At 37.3% G+C, this 24,664-nt stretch overlaps 5 protein-coding genes across 6 annotated transcripts; 1 reads left to right on the forward strand and 4 right to left on the reverse strand.

Moving 5' to 3' along the window:
* The first annotated feature begins 10,521 nt into the window (after window positions 1-10,521).
* On the forward strand, window positions 10,522-14,703 carry LOC125220399 (protein ALTERED PHOSPHATE STARVATION RESPONSE 1-like). The gene is made up of 4 exons (XM_048122572.2): window positions 10,522-11,740; window positions 12,227-12,441; window positions 12,743-12,966; window positions 13,142-14,703. The coding sequence occupies exons 1-4, from the start codon at window positions 10,576-10,578 to the stop codon at window positions 13,881-13,883; spliced, it is 2,346 nt and encodes a 781-aa protein (XP_047978529.1). The 5' UTR covers window positions 10,522-10,575; the 3' UTR covers window positions 13,884-14,703.
* Window positions 14,056-15,485, reverse strand: LOC125223707 (photosystem II 22 kDa protein, chloroplastic-like). The gene is made up of 4 exons (XM_048126970.2): window positions 15,221-15,485; window positions 15,038-15,154; window positions 14,536-14,773; window positions 14,056-14,449 (listed from the first exon to the last, which is right to left on the reverse strand). Exons 1-4 carry the CDS (start codon window positions 15,410-15,412, stop codon window positions 14,205-14,207), a joined length of 792 nt encoding a protein of 263 aa, XP_047982927.1. The 5' UTR covers window positions 15,413-15,485; the 3' UTR covers window positions 14,056-14,204.
* A 977-nt stretch (window positions 15,486-16,462) lies between these two features.
* LOC125185481 (uncharacterized) lies at window positions 16,463-17,223 on the reverse strand. The gene is made up of 4 exons (XM_048082010.2): window positions 17,090-17,223; window positions 16,901-16,991; window positions 16,757-16,808; window positions 16,463-16,675 (listed from the first exon to the last, which is right to left on the reverse strand). The coding sequence occupies exons 1-4, from the start codon at window positions 17,219-17,221 to the stop codon at window positions 16,624-16,626; spliced, it is 327 nt and encodes a 108-aa protein (XP_047937967.1). The 5' UTR covers window positions 17,222-17,223; the 3' UTR covers window positions 16,463-16,623.
* Window positions 17,224-17,357: 134 nt separating this feature from the next.
* Window positions 17,358-19,481, reverse strand: LOC125185480 (TRAM, LAG1 and CLN8 (TLC) lipid-sensing domain containing protein). Its single transcript, XM_048082009.2, has 3 exons — window positions 19,095-19,481; window positions 18,414-18,691; window positions 17,358-17,812 (listed from the first exon to the last, which is right to left on the reverse strand). The coding sequence occupies exons 1-3, from the start codon at window positions 19,351-19,353 to the stop codon at window positions 17,495-17,497; spliced, it is 855 nt and encodes a 284-aa protein (XP_047937966.1). The 5' UTR covers window positions 19,354-19,481; the 3' UTR covers window positions 17,358-17,494.
* Window positions 19,482-22,097: 2,616 nt separating this feature from the next.
* LOC125218439 (BTB/POZ domain-containing protein At1g21780-like) lies at window positions 22,098-24,134 on the reverse strand. Of its 2 annotated transcripts, none has more exons than XM_048120107.2 (4): window positions 23,927-24,134; window positions 23,711-23,850; window positions 23,075-23,190; window positions 22,098-22,967 (listed from the first exon to the last, which is right to left on the reverse strand). In XM_048120107.2, the coding sequence occupies exons 1-4, from the start codon at window positions 24,040-24,042 to the stop codon at window positions 22,356-22,358; spliced, it is 984 nt and encodes a 327-aa protein (XP_047976064.1). In that variant the 5' UTR covers window positions 24,043-24,134; the 3' UTR covers window positions 22,098-22,355. The 2 variants fall into 2 exon arrangements, with proteins under 2 accessions (XP_047976064.1, XP_047976065.1); XM_048120108.2 differs by having other exon boundaries at window positions 22,098-22,961; window positions 23,927-24,132.
* Window positions 24,135-24,664: the final 530 nt, after the last annotated feature.

Here is a 24,664-nt window from a genome sequence, read left to right on the forward strand (position 1 = left end):
CTATATATGCTCTGTATACTTACAGGTTTATTTAGTGCTAATGAAAAGTGTATTTAATTAGAGAGATGAGAGAGAGAGAGAGAGAGAGAGATAATATAGTAGAAAGTGAATAAAATAGAGAGAATAAAGTAAGATAGAGTAAAGTAAGAATGACAAAAAAAATAATTTTTAATTATTACTCCCTCCGTCCTATAATAGGAGTCACATTTGGTGTGAGCACGAGTTTTAAAAAATACTATAAATAATAGTGGGTTTAAAAAGTTAGTGTAATACAACGTTCACTATTTTATATTGGTGTTATAATAGAATGCGAGTGAAGTGAGTTAGTGGAATGTGAGACCTACTTACCATTTTATGTTAAAAGTGAAATGCAACTCTAATTGTGGGACATACTAAAATGGCAAAATGCAACTCTTATTGTGGCATGGAGGGAGTATTTTATATGGAAATGACTCAATTATGAGGAAACTTCCCCAGATAAAAAAATAACTCAACTCTAAAAAAAACGGAGAAAATATATTATTTCAAAAATAAAAATATATCAATCTTAGTTTTAAGGGACTAGGGAGTATATTAATATGACTAAGTACTCCCCCTGTTATAGCTTTACAAAGATGAAAAATGTTCTGTTTAGATTTCTCTCATATATAAGCATATAGTAAGAGACACAATAATATACTCCCTCCGTCTGTTAATAAAAGTTCCGTTTTTCTATTTTAGTTCGTTTGCAAATAGGAGTTTCGGTTTACTTTTACTATAAATGGTAATAGGGTCTCACATTTCACTAATTCATTCAACTCATATTTCATTTAAAACTAATACTTCCTTCGTCCCATAAAAATATATGCACTTTTCATTTTCGTTCATCCCATAAAAATATGTGCATTCCATTTTTGGAAAGTTATATCAATTTAATAATATAGGTACCACTATCCACTAACACTACTTTAACTATCATTCTCCTACCGTCTCTTACTTTACCATACTATTCACATCTCCTCTCTTACTTTACCAATTTTATCTTAATACTCGTGCTATATCCATTGCCCATATTTTTATGGGGCGGAAGGAGTATATACAATTGAGACTCATATTTCATTAACTTTTTTCCACTCATTTTTCTTAGCACTTCTTAAAATCCGTGTTGCCAAAAAATGAGACTCCTAATGGCGACCGAAGGGAGTAAAAGAAAAGGTTTTCTCCATATTATTATCTTTCTTACATTATTAGTTCTCTTATTTTATTATTTTTTAATTTTAACTACTTATTACTATCATTTTTTAAAAATGAGTGCTCAAAATGAATTATCTTTACCACAATGGGATGGAGGCAGTACATCCTATCTCTTTTATATTTGAAAAGTAAATACTACTCACTCCGACCCTTATAATTTGTCAATAATTGACCCGGCACGAGTTTTAAGAAATGTAATAGAAAGTGAGTTGAAAAAGTGAGTGACATGTGGGTCCTACTTTTATACTCACTTCATCCCATAAAAATATAAACAATGGGAATGGGATAGGAATTAAGACAAATTTGGTAAAGTAAGAGAGATGGAGAGAATGGTACGGTAAAGTAAGAGAGAGGAGGCTAATGATAGTTAAAGTAGTGTTAGTGGGATAGTAAGGCCTATATTATTAAATTGATATAACTTTTTAAAAATGGAATGCACATATTTTTGTGGGACGGACGAAAATGGAAAGTGTACATATTTTTATGAGACGAAACGAGTTTGAAGTATATTAGTTTTAAAATAAAATGTGAGTGAAAATGAGTTAGTGGAATGTGGGATCCACTACATCCACTACCAAACATAGTAAAAGTGAAATGTAATAATTTTTTAGAAAAGATCGAAAAAGAAAATAAGTGACAAATTTTCAGGGATGGAGAGAGTAGTACGTTGACATAATTCACTTTTGCTTCAAACTATGTGATGATTTGCTTCAAATGGATTTCCTTGTTGTGAACTAATGTAAAATCAGTTGAGGATTGAAGAGGAAGAAAAAAGTGTCCACAATAGGACCGCCGCGGCGGCCGCTGACGTCTGTTGCACACCAGAGACAGCCGCGGCGATGACCATCAGATATTTTTGAAATTTTTTTATTATTTCTATTATTTTTATCTATAAAATATCTATTCTCAATTCGTTTCTTTCATTCCATTCCATTCTATTATTTTTGTCTAATTAATTTTGTTCCAGTCCAATTAAAATATACCAATAATTGATAAAATAATGTAATTTATGATTGTGGCATAACTATAATTGAGATGGATAAGTTTTTGTGATTGTGGACAAGTTTTTTGGATGTGCTTAGCGGTGGTGTGGCTGTATCACTCTATTGTGGAACTCTAATAATGGAACCTTTGATTCGCATCAACTATTAAGAAATCTTACGTCAGTTTCTATATTGCCTATAAATTTATAATGAAACAAAATACTCAAAATGTGAAAAATCAAAATAAAACAAATTAATGGTTTTATAAATAGTTTCTTTCAAATACAACCACAAATCAATAACCGCTTTGTTACTAGAAAATTAGGTGTCACAATTAAATTACACCATATTTATATAAAAAACTCTTAAACATATCTTTTATCGTAAATTTATTTTTAAAAATATAATAGTATCAAATTAAAGTTATTATTAATATATTTAACTTGATGTGTATTGAATATTTTTTTTAAAAAATAAATAAATTGATAAAAAAATGGAGAGTAGAGAGATGAAACACTCTCTCTATCCTAAGTGTGTCCACAATAGGACCGCCGAGGCGGTTGCCGTGTTGCGCGGCTGCGCTGCAGTGGTCTATTACATGACGGATGGGCGCCGCGGCGGTCGGGGCTTAGTCGTGTATTCGGCGGAGGCGAGTGGCAGGCGGTGGTTGCTGCGGGTGCGCCACGAGACCACCTCGGCAGTAATATCCGATTTTTTTTTCTTAATTTATCTCTATAAATTAACCTCTTCCTCATTTCTTACTTCACATATCCACACTACAAATTCATAACCATATTATTATCCCTCTAGAGTTTGCACAATGCAAAGCACGACAGTGATTCCCCCGGCACCGGAGAATCGCACTACCCGAGCCAGTATCTAAGCAGCATTGTTGTCAATGTGGGCGGCTTAGCCGGATATGGGGCTTGGGGGTATCAGGGTGGAGCCCCTCCACCCCAGATGTAGGCCCCTCCACCTCATCGTGATTCTATTAGGGTTCCCCACCACCCCAGATGTGGGGTCCTCCCTCCAACCAGAGGACTTTGGGTCGACCCCACCGGCATATGGGGACTAACGGCCCAACATGGATGCGGTGAAACTGTTAGGTTTGGTATACTGAAAAGCATGTTTCGAGCAGGTTTCACGCGAATAGAATCTTGCTTGTATACGTAAAACTCTACAATCCACTTTTAACCCGATTCAATATTATTCGAGCAGTTTCACACGAATAGAATCAGTATATTATTACATTGGGTTTGCTTGTGCATTTATAAGATGTTTTATAAACATTTAAATGTATAAGAAGCAAACAAAGTCTAAGTCTTTTGCTTAGTAGACCGGTTGTGGGCGTCGTCCACTTTAAGGTAACACGGTCAGATCTATGCAATGCTTTGCAAAAGAAAAAGAAGAATTTCACAACCTAGATAGGCTTTGGCTACCTATCGTGAAAGGTTGCAATGTCAGTCCGCATATTTCTAAGCCTTACTGAAATAAGATGACATTGGTGTGGTATAGCACTGAACGGATCTAACAGCAAGACGTGTCTTTATGCTATCTACTGAAACACTAGGTCTTGATAAAATACTATTTCTTAATCTACATATGTTAGCATTGAGCATACGGTATTGATTATGCACTACTTTGACTTATCAAATGGTGCGGGTTTTTCGCAACCCAATAATCCTGATATATTGGGTAGTGGTGATTAATATCTAGCGGTGCTAGGATTGCTATTATGTTTAAACGTGCGCGAGGTGAGTCTCGTTTGATAATGTCCTCAAGAGGAGCTCGAACAAGGTTTTATTATTCGGAAAACTGGTCAGTTGGAGTTTTATTACTCTATGAATAATAAATAAATGTTTCTTGCTAAGTCCACTCTTGGAATTAATAAGATATTAATTAATTAAGTCCATAGCAGACATTAATTAATTAATGGACATTTATATCTTAAGCGCGAGAAATAAATAATAAATAACGGAAACCCGGATTACTTGTAATTTCGGATTTGGATAGGGAGAGTTCAATATTACTTCTGTAGTGGATGCTCGTAATATTCCAATATAAGCTTGTATTAAATTGTGGGTTCAATTTAATTAGTAAAAGGCTAATTGGGTGAGCCCATATCCAAAACCTTCCATAGATCTCTGTCTGGGCCCAAAAGGAACTTAATATAAATAGGAGAATAAAGGAGACATAAATTATTATTATTCATGATGAAATTTTCGATCCTTTCTCTCTATAGAAGGAGACGATTTTTTTCTTGTTATTTTCTCCTCCGTGAAAATTTCAGCTCCTCCTCCGTGAGGAATTTTCTGTCTTCTTTATTCGAGTCCTAGTATTTTGATAAGATCAGCCCACCCTGATATCGAGATACAGTTCAGGAACCCGAGAGAAGATCCGTGGTCTAGTATTGAAGATCATCACGTGGAGAAGGCGCAAGCAATCGACGATTCTTTGGAGAATCAAAATCGGTAACTCTAAACCGTAGAATTCATGTTTAGGATTTACTTTCTTTGAGCATGAATTATTTGCGTTCTAGCTTGCAATTATCTGTTTAACATGTGAATTGATTAATATCATAATCGGTCAAATAGATCCGTGTCTGATTTATTTGTTTTGTACAAGTCTTTCGATGTGCAAGGGGCACCAAACCCTATCAATTGGTATCAGAGCCAATTTTTTGGCTCTGATTATGTGGATTAATTTCATGTTGTGTGTGAGTTGCTTGAATGCATGATTTTCTTCGTGGCTTGTTTGCAATGTGCTTTGTTGATGATGAACACGTAAAGAACGAAGAATAGAAAAGCATGCGTTGCATATTTAGGGAATTAAAATTCTTTTTTTTTTTAATTGCTTCACTCAATACATGTTATCATTGCAATATTCTTTTATAGTCACAAGGGCGTGATTATTAGTTTAAATATGTGATTACATGTATATATGCAATTTGAATCAACTGATTCCAATTGCCGCAAGAATTCATTACGTTTGGACTTACGTGAATTGGAGACTTGATGATTCAAATCGAGTCGGAGTTCTTCAACTACCGCGATGATGATTCAGCTGCACCAGCAGCGGCGCTGTTGGACGGGCAGCAGCGGTGGTCCGGCTCGGGGGCGATGACGCAGCAGCCGTGACAAGAACGACGCAGTGGCAGCAGCGACGTTGTCACATTTGCAGCAGCGGCAGGTGCGTCCTCACGAGCAGACGGACAGCAACGTGGAGGCTAGGTGTCTTCGCGGAGCAGTGCAGGCGAGGCACGGGCTGCTGGAAACGCGGCAGCGGCTGTGGATTTCAGTGGGAGCGACGTCACAACGCTTCATTCCGTGACTTCGCTTTCCAAAAATAATTAGGGTTCTTAACCCTGGGATTAATTTTGGAAAGAATTCAAGATTAATTTAGAATTAAGATTTGAATATATCTCGTGGATTTTATATATTATATAAGATTTGATTTTGTATTAAATCATGGATTAATTATAGATTTTATCCTTATTTTATGGATTTATAGGGATCTAATTCCTATATGAATCCTAGTTAAATTTGGATAATGACAATCTAATTTTTTTATCAATATCCTAGTTGGATTTAGATAATAATATTATTATTTTATTCTTATCTTGTGAGTTTATATAAATTTATTCATAGATAAATTCTAGAAGGATTTGGATAGTGATAATATAATATTTTATTCTTATCATATCGATTTATATGGATTTGTTCCTAAATAAATCTTGGATAGATTTGAATGATTATAATATAATATTATCTTATTCTATGGATTTGTATGGATTTGTTCCAAGATAAATCCTAGATGAATTAGGATAAACATTTATATTAATTTGTTTTATCCTATAGATTTGAATATATTTAATTCTATTAAGACAAATCCTAGATGGATTAAAATAAGTATTAATCCAATTTATTCTTATCTTTTGGATTTATATCCTATATCCTAAATAGATTAGGATAAAGATGATATATAAGAAATCCTTATTTAATTTGATTTAGAAAAATTCATTTATCTAAGAAATCCTAAGAAATGTTTGTTATATTCTGGATGTCTATTCTAAATAGAATTAAGATTTGTATAAATCTTGGTTGATAGAATTTTATTTTTATCTTATGGATAATGGTGGAATTGTTTCTATCTAGTAATATCCTAGTACGATTTAAATAATGATAATCATAGATCAAGGTTATTTTGAATTGTAGGATTTGATTTTATCGAAATAAAATCTAGAATAATCCTAAATGGGTTTAGATAGTCAATACTATCTTGATAAATCCTAAATGAATTGGATAAACATTATCCAAGATAAAACTTAATTATTTAATTGATTCTCCCTTGACTATATTAAATAATTGTAGTTAATTATCCTGTGCGTTTAAATCACCGACTGGCTCCTTTCTACTAAGCTTCTTTTACTATTTGGAGAACCAGAGAATTTTTGAAAACTTTTGAAAACAAATAAACTGAAAGCAGTAAATCACTATTGCAACAAGACTAGAGAGAAAATATATGAGATAAGAGAATTCCGGGGAGGGTAGTGATAAAATGCAAACTTATATATTGTACAAACTCAAAACTTCTCAACACAGCTGCAACACAGTTTCAATACAATATCAACACAGTGTAAAATTTCAAGATTTTAATGTCAACACAGTATCAACACAATATCAACACAGCATCAATCATTGACTACCGTTGAAATTCTGTTGACATTTTCCTGTTGATGTTTTTTTGTGATCTGTTGACATTTTTCAATGGTCCAGATCATAATTTTGAGTTTGTAGAATATTTAGAGTTTTCATTTAATCACATCCCATTCCGGGGATGTGCGTTCACAGTTATGGTTATACAAATTCCAACTACAATACCCTAGCACAGTTTATACTTCGATAGAACGAGTCACACTAGTTATGCCCATGCGGTACAACCGTAGATTACTAGGGGTGTCAATCCTAGATTCGTAACTCCTAAAATCTCCTAAGACCCTTGAAAAGTCCTCACTCTCAATTAACAATGCGGTTTAAAGGAAAGCTAATTGTACTGTCTATTAAGTGATCTAACTCGCCAACCTCCTCTCACGATTATGTAGCAAGTTATATTAAATCTGCATCGGATGTGTCACTCAAACATGCAGTATTACGGAACAACTTAAGGAAGAAACGAAGTAAAAACAAAATGGATATTAAATAGAAAAAGGAATTGTATAAACCAATAAAAGTTACTAACACATCCCTAAAATCCTATGAATTTAGTTACACATTATAGAATAATCTAAAAACATAGTTTGAAGGGAAATCACCGTAAAAATAAGAACTAAAGCGATAAAACCCAAAGGTAGAATCCTGTAGCCTTGATCTTCACTTGAATCCGTATTCAACCTCTTGCACAGCGAAGATCTCTCAAATATTATGCTCTAGAATTGTGAGGCAAAGAGTGTGTAAAAGTGTCTCTGAATGAAGAGGTTTGAGGGGGTATATATAGGGAGAAATTCGAATCCTATGGATATAAGGAAAAGGTTGGCTAATTTTTGGTAAAATCTGGAGAAAATCTAGGTCAAAATGTGCGCCGCTTTTTCGCAGCAAACCGCTGCACCTTGGCCAGCGGTCGCTGTGCGTTGCCTGTAGCTTCTGCCCATTTGTGTAGCGGTCACTGCATGAGTTGTAGCGGTCGCTGCAAATTAGTTTAGTGGCTTCGAGACCTTCTCGAGCGGTCGCTGCGCACTCCCCAGCGGTTGCTGGGCGTCTTCAGATTCTTAGCACAACTTTATCCGGAGTGGACCGCTACAGACGTAGCGGTCGCTATGGGCCATCGGCCCGCTGGGCGTCTTGAACGCTCCAGACTTCCATCTTCGACTCTTCCTATCTTTTTAGCTTAAATATGCACAATTCTCACAAAACATGTCAAAATACCAAAATAGATAAAACATGTAAAAGACGGACATGAATTGCGATCTAAACATTAAAAACAGACCAAATAAGGACCCTAAAATCCGAGCGTATCAGGCATGCACGTGAACCGCTACAACTCATGCGATACAAACGTTGATTACAAGATTAGGGTTGTCAATCCTAACACGTAACTCCAAAAAGCTCCTAAGACCCTTGAAAAGTCCTCACTCTCAATTAACAGTGCCGTTTTAAGGGAAGCTAACTGTAGCGTCTACTAAGTGAACCTAACTTGCTAGAACTATCTCACAGTTATGAAGCAGGTTATATTAAATCATACAAGATTGTGTCACTCAATCATGCAGCATCAGAATTACTTAGGGAAGAAACAAAGTAAAAACAAAACCGATATTAAATAGAAAACTGGAATTGTATAACCTAAGTCGTTACTAACACATCCCTAGAATCCTATGAATTTAGTTACACATAATGGAATAAGCTAAATACATAGATTGAATGGAAGACAATTTGAACATAAAACTAAAGCAAATAGAACCCGTAGGTTGAATCCTTGTAGTTCTTGATGTTCTTGAAATCCTTCTAAAACTCCTTGCGCGATTGAAGTAATCTAGATTTTGATCTCTATGAATTATTTTGCAAAAAGAAGCTCTAGGATTAGGGTTGGAGGAGGAGTCTTGGGGACTCCCCTTTTGGGGGCTAAGGAAGGGTTGGATTCTATGAATGAGGTTATGGGGTATATATAGGCTTGAGAAGGATTTAAATTTGAAAATAAGTTTCCTCCAAGCATTAGGAAAGATATAATTTTCGTTCCTCATAGTAGAAGGAAAAGATTTGGCTTCACAAGGTAATATCTTCCTTCCTTCTTTAAATTTCCGCCTAGACTGCAGCTGGCAGCTTTGCGCGACTTTGGTAGAACGACCATAACTCTATCCACAAAACCCCGACTGAGGTAATCTTGTTACCAACTTGAAGCTCTTTTCAAGAAGAAGAGAATGGTGTGTAGAACGCTCCGATCGGAATTCAGGATCGCCGAAAAATTGAGTTTGAAGACAGCTGTCGCGCGCCTCGTTTTTGTGGCGGACCGCCGCACCTTGGCCGGCGGTCGCCGCGCATTGTCCAGAAGCTTTTGACTCCTTGTGGCGGTCGCCACGCACTTCCCGGCAGTCGCCGGGCGTGTCTTTGTCTTCTCTAAGCACCGGCGGTCGCCGGACGCTACCTGAAGCTCTCTAGATTTCCTGCTTCGCGTTTTAACTCTCTTTTTAGGCTCAAATATGCACATTTATCACAAAACATGTCAAAAATACCAAAATAGATAAAATATGCAAATCATGGACATGTAATGCAACTTTGACATTAAAAATGGACCAAATAATGGCCTTAAAACAGTGCAAAATCCGAGCGTATCAATCCCGCGCGGGAATGTCTGCCCTGACGAAGGTCCTGTCCGGTAACTTGATGCTTAGGCAACGAGGTCTGTGGACGTTTGACCAACGAGACCAACCCGAGGATCAGGCGGACGTGGGGCTCTCATAAATCAGATGAAGGGCCAGCTGGGGTTGCCCATCTCTGATGACGAGGCCGATTCTGTTGGGATGCAAGTGTTGCGGCGGATTCTGGGGATGACACCGAGTGAGCCGCCGATGTTTTTTATGTCATTCTCGTTGTATAATTTTCCAAAATTTATAATAGAACGAAGTTTTGGTTTAATTTTTTATGAATTATGTTTTTTTATTTGTTTTTGTACAATTAATTTTGTTCTAGTCCAATTAAAATATACCAACAATTAAAAAAATGTGAGGCGTGGCTGCACAAGTTTTATGTGACTAATGCATGGCTGTGACGGACAATTTGTTTTGTGTGGCTAAAGCGTGGCTGTTCCACTATAGTGGACACTCTAATTAAGGTAGTTATATCGTCCCAAGCTATTTCTTTTTTTGGATTGTTCAAAGGTAGTTCTGTTGTTTTTTTCTGGCAAAAACATTTATCATCTCTCATATTTTATTTTCTTTTCATCTATCTTACTTTATTATCACCACTTTAATCTTTAAAACATCAATTTCTTAAATTTTGTGCTTAAAAAATGTCACAACTAGCTTAAAATGGATAGAATCCACGAGAGAGCGAGAGAAAATAGGGGTAAAAGTGAAATAAAATGTAAAAATAAAAATATTTGTAAATATAAAAAAGTGATAAAAAGGTAAATTTGTTGAAAAAGTATCTCGAATTAGGGTTTACTCCAGGTATTTTTTGTAGCTCAGTCTATCGCAATATGTATTTTTCTCCCAAAATGATAGCAATTAAATTACCAACCACTGTAGTAGGAGTATTATTTAATACAGTCTGACTTAAAAAATAAAGAAAGAAAGAAAAAAACATAGAACGAAATCAGCTTAGCTATTGCATGTCAAGGAGTAACACAGAATCCATGGATATTTTCTGAAATGGGGTGCAGTGGCTCGAAGACGGACGATCTGCCGCTTGTGTCCCGCTGCCGCGAGCGCCGGGATCTCATACGCGCCGCCGCCAACCATCGCTACGCCCTCGCCGCCGCCCACGTTTCCTATTTTCGCTCACTCAAACACGTCGGCGATGCTCTGCGGAGTTTCATCGACGACGAATTGGTAGCCACGTCACCTTCTCCTTCCCCGTCTCCGTTGTCAAAGCTCGATAGTGAGAGTCATGGTTGTGAATCAGTGCATTTGCATGATTATGACGATGACGAAGAGGAGGAGGGCTCGCATTTGTGTATAACGGATTCTTCTACCGACGACGGTAGCGATCCAGAAGATCACCGCCATCACGATAATCATGTGGAGAAATCACCGTCTAATTATTCAGGCAATGTTTACTACATGAAGAAGTCATCTCCGCCGCCTCTGCCTACGAAAACTCCGGTTGCACCACAACCGCACTGTGGCTTGTCAGATCCATACTGGAATCCCACATCTGGTTATGTAGGCGATGGTGCGTCTTTCACCACCATCCCTCCGGCGAAAAAGACTCCGCCTCCGCCGTCACCAAATTCGTCGGCAATGGAGTTTCTAAACCGGTTTGATGCCTTTGATGTGTTTGGTGGTGAATATGTAGGCTTAATTTCGACTGGAGATCATGAAAATACTTTGAATTCAATTAGCCCTAATTCGATCAAGGTGAGGGAGAAAGGGGGCATTTCTAAATTGGGGGGAGAAACAGAGCATATAGCGTGTAGAGAGCCTTTCAAGGGAAAGAGAGGCACTAAATGTATTTCAAAATCTGTGCCATTGCGCAACGGTGAAGGTAGTTCTAGATCAGTGCTTTTACGGGGTAGGGAGAAGAGAAAGAAATCACCACTGGCACTGCAGCGTAGTGTAGAGTATGTAAATCAATCCAGTTCAATGAAGAAGAAGAAGAAAGGGGCATGTTGTGAGCTGGAGAGGAAGTCTAGTGGAAATGCTGGTTCTTCAAGGCTGAGTAGTGAAACTGTGTTGCCAACTGGTGAGGCAAGAGACTTGAGGGATGTGGTGGCTGAAATTAGAGACAGCTTTGAGATTGCGTCTGGCTATGGAAAAGAAGTAGCCATGATGCTGGAGGCAGGAAAGGTGCCGTATCGGCCTAGCTTCCTCAAAGGTGTGGCTCTTGCTCTTTACATTTCTAGTTTGTTCAGTTTGTGTTGGAAGTTGTTTTCTTATGCTGTTTCCCATTTTCAGTTGATGAATATCGCATTAATGAATGGATTCTACTTACTTTCTAGACAAGGAGTAGAATGGCCAAGTTAATAGAATGCGATTTCAGGATATCTGTAACTGTAAGAGGCTAATGGTTCTGAATTCATAGTTGATATGATGGCATTCAATCATTTTACTTGTTTGATTGCACTAAAAAAAACAGTACATTTGATTATGGACATGAATTCATAGATTTCTATAGCTTTTGTTCTGCTTGTAGTTCATTCATTCTTTCCATAGTTGTCATTAAATATTTTGTGAGGCTTGGTTTCATTCATTTCTTTATATTTCAAACTGGTTTGCATTAAGAGTCGTACCTACTATTTTCCTTCTAATTTCCATTTTGTATATATATTTTGTGCTGGAATGCTGACTAGTCCTTCGGCAGTGATTCTGTCACGGATATTGTACCTTACAGTACCATGGCTGACGTTTGTGGATTCTTCGTCAATATCGTCCTTGACATTTGCTTCTAGATCGGTGAAGATGGCAAAGTTGTACTTTGAAAACGTTGGAAAGGAATTTGGTGCCAAGTTCGGTAGCCTTTCTTCCACTCTGGACAAGATATATGCTTGGGAGAAGAAGCTTTACAAAAAAGTAAAGGCAAGTTGATACAGCTTATGCAATTTTGTTTATTCTGTTTCATTGCAATTAGATCAGACTCGCACAAAATCAAAAAGACAAAAATCAAGAAAAAGGGTCATGAATGTATTTTGTTGATGTTTGCGGGATATTTGCGTTAGTTTGCTGTTCAAACTTTACATGCTATGGATATAAACAGATACCCACTTGTGTATTTACTGAAAGACTGACTCAAATCGTTGTAATTTGTATAAAGATTTGTAATGTGTATGTTGCAATTCAGTCTTGCTCAGTTATTCTGGATATGTGACCCTTTGTTTAGGATGAAGAAAACCTTCGGATCATGTATGAGAAGCAAAGAATGAAGCTAAATGTCGATGATGAGGTTGGAGCTGAACCCACCAAGGATGATGCTGCTGAAGTTTCTGCTCTAAGATTACTAATGGAGCTCGATGTTTGTGTCAAAGAAATTGATGTCATATCAAGTAGGATACAGAAATTGAGGGATGAAGAATTACAACCAAAGACCATTGCATTGATTCGAGGGTATGCATATCTATTTCCTCATACCTAATAAAATTCACTACACAAACCTTTGTTTCACCCTCATTTCTTATTCTCAAAATTTGCTTATTTCTGTTGAACCTGTACAAATGCAGTGAAGAATTATTATGAATATTCTACAGTTCACTTTCTTATTGTGTGTATCAATATTCCATAGGATGACCGGAATGTGGAACACGATGCTCGGATGCCATCAAAAGCAGTGTGAAGCCATCTCGAAGAGTAAAATGCAAAATCTGAGAGTGAAAACTGGTTCCCAAAAGAGTACCATCACCAATCTTGAAAAGGAGCTTCGTGCATGGCGTCGCCATTTCAATGATTGGATTTTCTTCCAAAAGTTGTTTGTCGAATCCCTGAATGGATGGCTTCAGCAGTTTCATCAGCACGAACTAGAAGCAACTCCTTACATCCCCACTCCTTATTCACCGGGCCAGCTTGGAGCTCCTCCTGTTTTTGTGATCTGCAACGACTGGCACAAGGCAATGGAGGCCATCTCTGATAGAAGGATGTCAAATGCTATGAACGCCTTCACAGATGGCTTGCAGAAACTACGGGGAAAAAAGGATGAGGAGGTGCATCAACGGCTTAAAGCAGAACTTGTTTCGAAGAACTATCAGAAACTGATGAGAACTCATCGCATGGAGATGCAGAGAATGAAGCATGGCCTTGATGGGTCAAAGCTGGATGATGTGAAGTTGAATTTGGATTGTTTGAAGCAGAGATTGGCAGAGGAGAGAACGAAGCACAACAATGCGAAGAATTTGGCGCAGACTGCAGCTTGTGGTAGCTTACAAGGAGGACTAGTTCCTATTTTCAAAGAATTGGAGAACTTCACAATGAAAGCTCTGAAATCACATCAACATATTAGGCTGCAACATCCAATTTTGCAGCAGAGATGAGATGAGGACTCTGCAACATAATCTTAGTGTGACACTTGAATTCTCTCTCTATATATCTCAGTTGAGAGAAGTGAAGGATGAAAGACATATTTCATCTAAGTTTTGGCCTATCATGAAAAAAGTAGCGTGATTGGTAGAAGATGTTGCATCTAATTTTGCAAGATGTACGAAATATCCAAAGAACAGAGAAACATCCGAAGATGTTCCACAAACATGAAATATACATTTAAGATAGAAACACAAGTGATTGAAATATGTTCTACTACTTACTAACAAAACACTAGACACAAGAGTTGTTATTCAGACTTGGTATATAAACATTTAATCATCTTCTTCGTCGGTGACAAACTTTCCCGTTCCAGGGTTAATTGCAGCAACAAAGAAGAAGACTATGTTGAACAACAAAAGCGGTTCGAGTTCGCCAATAGGGACTCCAGTCTCAATGTTCAACTGTGCAAGAGCTCCTTTTCCAGTTATAATTTCTCCAATTAAAGAGAAAGCAATTCCAAGTTGAGCCAATCTTCCAACAAATAGTTCATTGGCCTTGGTGAATCCGAATAAAGGACCTGTTCTTTCACATATAAATCACATATACATATATAGGGAGAGAGAGAGAATAAAAGAGTGTATTGAAAAGTGGTAGTGACATTACCTTCTCCAAGTCCAAGAGCAGCCCTGAAGCCCTTGCCGGGGGCTATAATTGGACCAGGGGCAGGGACGTCGTCGTCGACGAACCGACCACGGTCTCCCAAGGCACCAATAGCTCCAAGAAGGGTGAAAAGGATGAAGAAAAGAAGAAGAGGCTCTGCCTCATAGATTGGAATCCCAGTTTCCAAGTTTAGTTGTTGAAGGATTCCTTTCCCAGTTATAGCCTCTCCCAATAGGGAAGCCTACATCACATCCAATTTCTCATTTAATACGCTATAAACATCGATATCGGTTTCATTCTGATACCATGATAGAAATCTATAGAATAATGCTTCCTAAAACCAATTCGAGATAGGAAAAGTGACCCATAAGACTTGTATAGTAGTTTCCATTTTTCTTTACTACAATGTGAGATATTATTATTTATTCTTCTTTAATTTGTCAACATTCTCAAAATGAGCATAGCAATATCCACAACTAGATGAATTAAGAGGGAAGAAACTCACAGCGAATCCAATCATAGCAACACGACCGACAAAAAGCTCATTTTGCTTAGTAAAACCAATTCCACCAGATGTCCCAAAAATCCCATCTTCAACCTTAGGCTTCTCCTTCACCACTACCTGCAAAAATCATCTAATTAAAATAACCAAACCAAAAAAAAGAGAAAAAGAATAAAGTGAGAAAACCTTCTTAGCAGGAGCAGCTTTGGCTTTGGATTTGAAGAGAGCAACAGTAGTAGTAGAGGAGGAGAGAGGAGAAGTATTGATCCTGGGAGAGAGGATAATCTCGGAAAATGACTGAGGTTTAAGCCTTTGGATCAGCAATGGCTGCTCACCTTTCAACAAAGGATTTGCAGTGAGCAGCATTGTTTGAGCCATGATACTAAAATAATGTGGTGTGTGTGTTTGCTGCTGCTCAGGAATGAGTTGTCTGTGGATTTTCTATTGCAAGAATGGTTAAGGTTTGTTTGCTTTATTTATTACACAAAATCTAGTTAGGATTTGTGAATCACACAATGGGTGGTGATGTGGATAGGGTATGAGAAAGAGTGATGGTGGTTAAGGTATCCACGATTCCACCTTCATTTCTAACTTAGCCAATTTGTTGGTGAGAGAGAGTGAAGTTTGTATCAACGATCAAGTATATTCTCTAGTTTACTGAGGAATCAGAATGATCTAGAAAACACTAGATGATATTTCAATTAAGAATGCTTAGATTTATTTACTTAGGTTGATTTACTCTATTTTATCAGAATTTCAAATAATTAAATGTTAAAATCAACGCGATTACATTATTATATAAATATTGGTTGGTATTAAATTTATACTACCTCCGTTTCTTTAAAAAATCAAGTATTTGTGTTTTGATGTGTTTCTTAAATTCATGCAACTAATTTATAGAACTTTCAAATCTATAGTATTAGTATTTTCATATGTCATTTTATTTACAATTTATATTATTAGCAAGAATTTAATCACAAAAAATTTTAATGGATTAACATTCGATATCTTCAAGAAATAACTAACTAAGAGTAGTAGTCAGGTTATTCATAATTTGACATTGAGATATGAGAGAGCATTATTAATATCGTATAAGTTACTAGTAGTATTTTGTTGAGCCTAAGTTAGTGATGCAAACAAGATTGGCGTTTTCAGTGAAAGACCCCAACCTGGTTGGCATTTTTACAAACCCTTAATCCCACAACTGTTATGAATCTGTGTTGAATGTATGGTGATTTGGGGACTCTCTAAACATCCTTTGATCTTTTGATGATTTGAAGTTTTGAACTATGCTTTGGATGAGGTATTTAAATCGCCATCTTGAATTAGATAAGCATCGGACTTCAAAGGATAAGATAGCTTTAAATCCTGATCGGTTTCAAAAGACTCGATCCATCTCAGTGGAACGCCTTGCAGCACTTGAATCGGCTTTTGGAGAAGCTTCATTGGATAAGCCATTAATACATGAGCTTGATTAAATGACTCAGAGAGTAGCTTACATGGAAAATATCAGAACTTCAGAATGCTTTAGACGAAACTGTAGATGCTCTGAAGGCAGCGCAAAACGAGCTTACTGAGTCGCTTGAATATCAACTCAGCACCATGGAAGAAGAACCTGAACACGTCTTCAGGTGACGATTCCTTAAAGACAGAAATAGTAGACTTAAGAAAAATATTAGCTGAAATAAAGAAAAAGTATTAGGAATTGGAGAACGAACTAACCAGAATGATCCGGGAGTTCGAGCTCCAGCAAAGTATGCACTCAAACAGTGAACTAAAAGTTGAGCAGGTAGGTCAGTCACTTAAACATTCCAACACTCATGCTTGTTCATTACTCTTATGGAATTATTAACAGTATCAACAAACATTTCATTTGCAGGAGGATCTGGCTATTGCTGCTGATAACCGTAACGAGTGCCAGAAAACAACTGCTGATCTCGTATGGCAGCTTCAGTTTCTTGCAACATTAGAAGATTTCTTTCATAGAAACTTCAAGCATACAAGGGTTCTTGAGAGATCAGTTAAGTTCAGACATAGGAGAGCTGTGGAGGTTACCTTCAAATGGGACGTTTCTGCCAAACTATGATGCAGGTCGTCCAGGAACATCAGTGGAGAACTATAGCCATCTTGTAAATGGGAACAAGGATTCGTCACGATCCTCATCTTCATCATCATCATCATCATCATCACCAACTCTATGTAAAAGCTGCCAAGAACTGGAACAGTATCTGGAAATTTTTCTCTCTAAGCGAGAGTGTGGCAGAACATGAAAACAGCCAGGAAATAGTGTAGAATAGATATGAGAAGGATGGACACACTGCACTTTATACACCAAACACAGAATTTTTCAGCTTTTCATTTCTTCATATGATGATGTGATTTACAAGAGAGTACACTCATATTACAGCAGGAACACACTCTTCGATACTGATACTGATACTGAAAGAATTAACAAATATATTACTCCTGATGATTATTGTTATGATCCTTCTGAACCCTGATCTCTTTTGTGTAAGCATTGAAGAGATCGATACCAAGGAGAACATTTAGCAAATTCATTCCTGCCATTCCAGAGAGAGCAAGTGGGAGCTCCACGCCCTTATCAAACTTGGAAGCATCTATGATCAGCTTGACTGTGATAAGAATGTGAGACACGCATCTTGCAAAAACAAATGCCCACCAATTGAAAACCCATTCTGCCTTCACAATCTTGCTCCCAGCATTACGGATGCCAGCCATACGGCGAACTTTCCGAACATGCAAAAAGATTGAATGTAGCTGCATTGAGGAAGTACTACACCATCAAGATAAGGATACATTTGTCATCATTTCTTCATTATCATATTTGTGATATTAAGAGTTATGATTCCGATGCTTTACCCTAGTTTTAGATAACCAACTATAATATGCAGAACATAACAAAGCAATCACAAACATGCTCTTTCGACATTCCAAAAGTAAATTCATGTCACTCTGATAGTATAGTATATTAAGAAAAAGACAAAGACATGCAAACACATAAGCATCTAGTGCAGATACTTATACAACATTCAAGAAGCAGATTTGAGTGGTGATCTATAAGCTTGGTAGAATTAGCATCATGTCACTACAATATTTTGTAATCCTTCAGCGCTAAAGTTATTGTGGAAATGAGATAAAGTATGATGATAATGCTCTCGTCCATAACTATGACTAGTTTCATTGCATCATTCTACAAATTGAATGCCTCAACAATATAACCCAGTTCCATAACTCCATGAAGTCTCTCAACTTCCAATGTTAAAGTCGGATTATAAGTGACGAAAAAGTGCAACTCGTGATCAAAATACAAGTAGGAGTGATACGTGCATTAGAACGACACAGTCACACAGTTTTTTACCTCACAAATGAGAGTCAGGATAAGATAGTTGATGGTGATATTCCGATACAACGCCAGCGTGAAACAAACTAGGAGCACTAAGTGATGCACTAGGATTGCAGGGATCCAACCACTGTACAGCCGATAGAGCAACATATCCAACTGATCATATGCAAAGTAACCGCACGAAAAACACAGAGCTTGATATGCCCATCGCCAAGTATCCTCAACCAATTGTGAGTGTTCAAACATCTTATCTACACCAATCTCCATTGACTGATTCAGCAAGATTAGTACCACTGCGACCAACATGAAAACTCAGCTTCAGAAACAACCAAACAGGTTTTTTGCTCGCTGCAACTCTAGAAAACAAGCATTTTTTGGTAATTGCAACAATAATGCGAGCTAGAACGTGAAACCTTTAGCCTTGGGAATTACCACTAGTCCAACACACACATCCACAAACATTTCTGGCTTCCTAAATAGCTTGATAAATCATTGGAAACAAGAAAATTCTAAACAGACATCTAAACGTGGATAACTAAAATTGTATACAGTTAGTTAACAAATCAACGATTTTTCACAATCAGTAACAATAATCGCAAATTTCTTATAATTTAAACTTCACTTGTATAGCAGCAGAGAAAAGAAAAGGAACGTATAACTAAATTAGTATTATAAATCCCTAATTGAGAAGCTGACCAGAGGCGGAGGTGATTGATGAATGGAGGAGGGAAACGCAGGTGTTGACGAAGAGCGGATCAGGTGAGACGAAGTTCCGAATAACGGCGTTGGCGAGCTGGAAAAAAGCGAAGCCGATGATGATAGGAAGTAGCTCCGAGCGCTGATTGAAGAGGATTTCGAAGAAAACTGAGACGCTCCACATCACTAGAGTAGCCATGAAAAACGCTCCGGCTTCGCTTTCTTTCCGACTCTTGTTCGCACCGCCTTCCCTCGCCATATTTCGTTCGGTAAATTTTGCCGGTGGTTGAGCTGAATGGTTCGCAGCTCTCACAAAGTCAGACAAAAAGGCGAATAACGAGCCGTTAAATGCAGCTCTGGACCAGAGGAAGATGTAACTAGCGTTTTTGCATTTCCTATTATCGCGATGTCATCTAATACCTTCTCCAATTTTAGGAGTCCCATTTTAGTTTTGTACAAATTTTAAGAAATATAAACTAATCGGTGAAAAATAGTGGAATGTGAGCCCTATTTTTATATATTAATTTTATGATAAGATATGAGTAAAAAAAAGTTAGTGAAATATAAGATCTATTATCATTTATGAATATTCATCTTATCCGGAACTCTAAACTGGGTACACAAAAGTGATAAATAGAATTCCTACAATGAGACGGATGAAGTAATTTTTTTAATGATATGATAGATTGATAAAAATAATTTAAAATATCTTCTCTTTGATAATGTGTTGGTCTACTCAACGGGCTTGATTCCATCCTTTTCCGCTTCGTCTTTCTCTTCTTTTTTTTTCTCTATTCTCTAGCGTCGAACCCACTCATTAAATATGTATAAAACTCCCCACATTGCAGTTGAGCGCAACACCACTTTGGTCAAGTGGCTATAGTCACAACTCCACTCGGTCGAGTGGAACTCTCTAACTTGGAGAAGTGGTTATCCACTCTGGTCAAGTGGATTCTCGTCACACCACTCGTTTGAGTGAAACTCTCTGACTTGGTGATGTGATTATCCGCTCCAGTTGAGTGATTCTCGCCACACTACTCGTTCGTGTGGAACTCTCTGACTTGGAGATGTGGATATCCACTCCGGTCGAGTGGATTCTTGCTATAATTCCACTTGGCCGAGTGGAACTTTCTGACTTGGAGATGTGATCATCCACTATGCTCAAGTGAATTCTCGCTACAATTCCACTCGGTCGAGTGGAACTCTCTAGCAGCTTCCAAAGTTCTACATTATCTCGACTTCGTTCCAACTTCATTTTATGTCTCGTTTCATGTCCTATAATGAAAATAGTATTATTTTGGGTCCAAATATTTATACCACCAATAAAATTTGACGGGATAAAAGATGAATATTTGATTCGAATCACCTATACTAAGTGGAGTATTTATTTTCATATAAAATTCAATTTCATACTAACATATTTGTAAATTTTCATACTTCATCTGTCTCCAAAGAGCATGAACAATGGGTTCGGCACGGGTTTAATTAGGGATATCAATCGGGCCAGCCCACCGGGTTTCAGGCCAACCCTTTTCGGGTTGCGGGCTAATATTTATAAAAGTTGAGTAGTAAATATCGGGCCAGCCCACCGGGTCTCAATCGGGTGCGGGCTAATCGGGTTGTGATTTTTTTGGGTTATAAAAGTTCAACCCTAACTCTGAAAGCTCGGGTTTCGGGCTAGCCCAACGGGTTAATCGGGTTGCTACTGATAAAATTAACATGCGATCAATCCAATAAATAATAATGAAAATTATTATATTTATAAAATATAAAATATTTAATTATGATAAATTTGAGATATATGCTTAAATTCAAACGTAAACATGATCAAATACTAATATTTGTGCTTTATGCAAAATAAAACATTAACATCAAGAAATTTTAAAGCATGTTTTAGAAACTTAAATATATTTTTTAGTCAATTTGAAGTTTCTAATTTATTTATCTATTATTATGTTAATAAAAATTTAATAATATAATTAATATATTTAATATATAAAGTTGAAAGTTATTTTTTTAGTAATTAATATTATAAAATAACCAATAAAGTGTCGAATTAGAGTCAAACAAGTTGAACGATATAAATTTTATCGGGTTTCTGGGCCAGTCCATCGGGTTTTCGGGTCTGGCCCTAACGGGTTGCGGGTTAATCGGGTGCGGGCTAATCAGATTGTAATTTTATCGGGTTAGAAATTTTCAGCCTTAACATTATAAATTTGGCGGGCTATTCGGTCCGGTCCACGGGTTGCGGGCTACATTGACATCCCTAGATTTAATAAATAGGAGGAAAAGTAAGAGAGAGAGAGAGAGAAAGGATAGTGGAAATAATGTTAGTGAAGAGTGAGGTTCATATTTTTGTAATGATATTAGCGTTAATAGTAATTGTATAAGTTGTAAATAAAATGATGTACAGGTGTAGTATGTTGTTTGATTTTTTCAAAATTTGAAAGTCCATACTCTTTAATGACGGACGAAATAAAAAATAGTTCATGCTCTTTCAGAGTGAGTAGTAAATATCGACACTGCGATTCTTTTAGTTTGACAAGATGCCTCTAGAAAGATAACTTAATAGTAACTCAGTTACTTTTCAATTTCACTGTCGATTTTTGGATTCCAGACAAATTTGCTAAAAACTTAGTATACCATATAAAGTTAGTACTAAAATCATGTAAGTTTCCAATTTCCTTATACTCTGTTGAGCCAGTTTAGGGCCATGCCCATTCCAAAAGGCTTCGTTAAATAGTACCCTCTCCGTCTCCCATAATTTGTCATCATTTGACCCAACACGGATTTTAAGAAATGTAGTAAAAAGTAGGTTGAAAAAGTTAGTGACATGTAGATCCTACTTATATATATTAATTTTATAATAAAATGTGAGTGAGAATGAATTGGTGGAATATGGGATCCACTACCAGAAATGGAAAAAGTGAAAGGTGACAAATTTTCAAGGACGGACGAAAATGGAAATAAGTGACAAATTTTCAAGGATGGAGGAGTACATAGTTATCTCGAGAAAATTATTTTTAAAAAGTAACAGTTCTGGAAATTCTAGAGCATGATCATCCTTATTTATGATACAAGCTGCAATAACCTAAACCAATGCACTTACTAATTGGCCCAAGTTACACAGAATAAGATTTTGATCCTACACGGTACAGCAATTATTTATAGATGCACTCTGTATAGCTCTAATTGATGTTACAACAAATCTAGTTGATGTAATAACAGCTTGTGGTAATAATGTGATAGGAAGGCAGCTGCTTAAGCTGGTTTCCAAACTGCAAGAAGGTCTTGGAATATCTCCACCACAAGCTCCCTATCAGCCTTTCTGAAGAATTCGTTCATCTCTTCCCTAACATCGTATATCTTCCCAAAATCAAGCAAATACGTGAGACATCCTTTCTTCAGTTTGTCAAGCTGGTAGAGCCACGCCTCCTGCAGCCTCTCGAGGACGTTCCCCAAGTTGATGTCTTCGAGAAGACTCTCCTCGCACGATTCCTTCAAGTCCGTGATGTCGTACTTGTTGGCCGCACCCAACAGTGTGAGGCGGTGCTTCCAGAAGTCCTCCTGGTTTATAGTTCCGTATATGTAGCTGAGGAGGGCAGTGCACGACTCGGACGTCATATCTTCAATTTCGATAGTTGAAGACTCTTTCTCCTTTAGGTCATGAAGGAACATGCTGTGGAAGACAGGGGAGCTCGCGGAGAGCATCGCCCTGTGAGCGTGTAGCTTCCCGTCTGCTGTGTTGATGGTGATGTCGGCGAGAAGGGAGTCGTTGAGCATGCGGGAGAGGGATTTGAGAGTGCTCTGGGTTGCCAGATTCCGCATCGTTTCTTCACTAGGCCATATTGAACTGCCTTCTCCACCCTGGGACTTGGAAGCAAATGAAGAATGAGACGTCTAATTATTGCTATACGTAGGGTGAACTGAATTCAGAAAAACAACATATTCTGATGCAAAACACAGGTACGAAATCTCACATTCAGTGGGCAGATCTTAAGGTCCAAGAACTCGACATCAATAACAAAACGACCTTGGATGTTTATATCGATGAGGCATGCAAAATCATCGCTTGTGCGAAGTAGTCTCTCATGAACTGCACAGAAAGCATCAAAATCAACCAAACTGCATTTTAATACAATCATACTATCCGAGTAAGCTGCAATCACTCCCAAATTTGGATACAGCTACGTATGAGTATGCTCGGAGACCAGGCAGAAGCATATCGCAATCACATTTATAACGCAAAGCTGCTTATAAACTAATACTCTATTAGTTGTTCACTTGTGAAGGTAAACATAACAACTACAACAAAGTGGATAGCAAGGAAAAATACATTGTTAATAAGACAAAATTCGCTCAAAAACAAAGATACCAACACATCTCCATCAAAAGCCCTCATTTTTGTTCTAACAAGATTTGAACAGAATTGAGATTTTTGATCACCAGTTTGAGATCCATATGACAATCTTTCACAATATATTGTAATCCAAGAAGTCTTTGATGAATTGGATTTCAAATCCTTACCACAAATCATACTAGAAAAAAATAAATATCCAATAACTAATAGCATAAACATACTAAAAACGCATGAATCAATAAGTAGAAACACAAACCGGGGGAGATATAGGGTCGACGGGCGGCGTTGGTGACACGGACGACGAAGCGAGCAATTGGCGGCTGATCCTTGGCAACACGAGACGGTTCGGGGAAGAGGCGGACGTAGATGGCGCGGCTCTTCTCCACTGATAAATGCCTGAAGATTTCAAGGAAACAATATTGAATACAGCAGCAAATTGCATAGGTCGATCAGTAGAGAGGCGAACAATTACCAGTTCCATATGCCGATTTTAAAGGGATCGGATCTTCTGTAGGGAACGGTAGGGCCGAAACTCTCGATTTTCCACTGCGCGAGTCGTGCTATAGTTTCTACCTTGGTATCCACCATTTCAGATTTAGGGATTTTGACTTGGATCAAATCGCTATCCTATTTTTAAACCGGTTTGAGGATTTACACTGAATTAAGATTTCTAGAGCTAACTTATCTCAGACATTAATTAATCCAATACTCTTCTTTATGTTGATGTATTCGATCAATTTATGTGTTTTTAAACAATATAGATATAAATATAGATATTTTTATGACTAGCTCATATGATCTCGGACTAACTAATATATATGTTCTTCAGTTTCAGAACAAATCGAGTAGTTTGCGAGCCTTAACAGTAATTTCAATTGCGATACAATTTTTCTTGTCAAGCAAGAATGTGCTCGATGATTATCGTTAATATTTTACTTGGAAGACTGGCGAACGCACGAATTTGACACTGGAGTGAGTGTCCAAATTACTACTCCATCTTATCTTTTCATTTGTGTCTGTTCAAAAACAATAGTCTCATATTTTCATTTTCATTGTCCACCAAAATAGTTTCATCTTTTCATTTTCTTTCATCTAAGAGGCACCCCAAAAATGAAGTACATAATAGATAATGATGTATATACTACCTTCGTCTTATTTTTCCGTTTCCATTCATCCGTCTATCTGCAAAAAATAGTCTCATCTTTTCATT

Source organism: Salvia hispanica, chromosome 1 (assembly GCF_029641045.1).
Source record: "Salvia hispanica isolate PSC_SH4W2 chromosome 1, Shi_PSC_v1, whole genome shotgun sequence".
NCBI classification, from domain to species: domain Eukaryota; kingdom Viridiplantae; phylum Streptophyta; class Magnoliopsida; order Lamiales; family Lamiaceae; genus Salvia; species Salvia hispanica.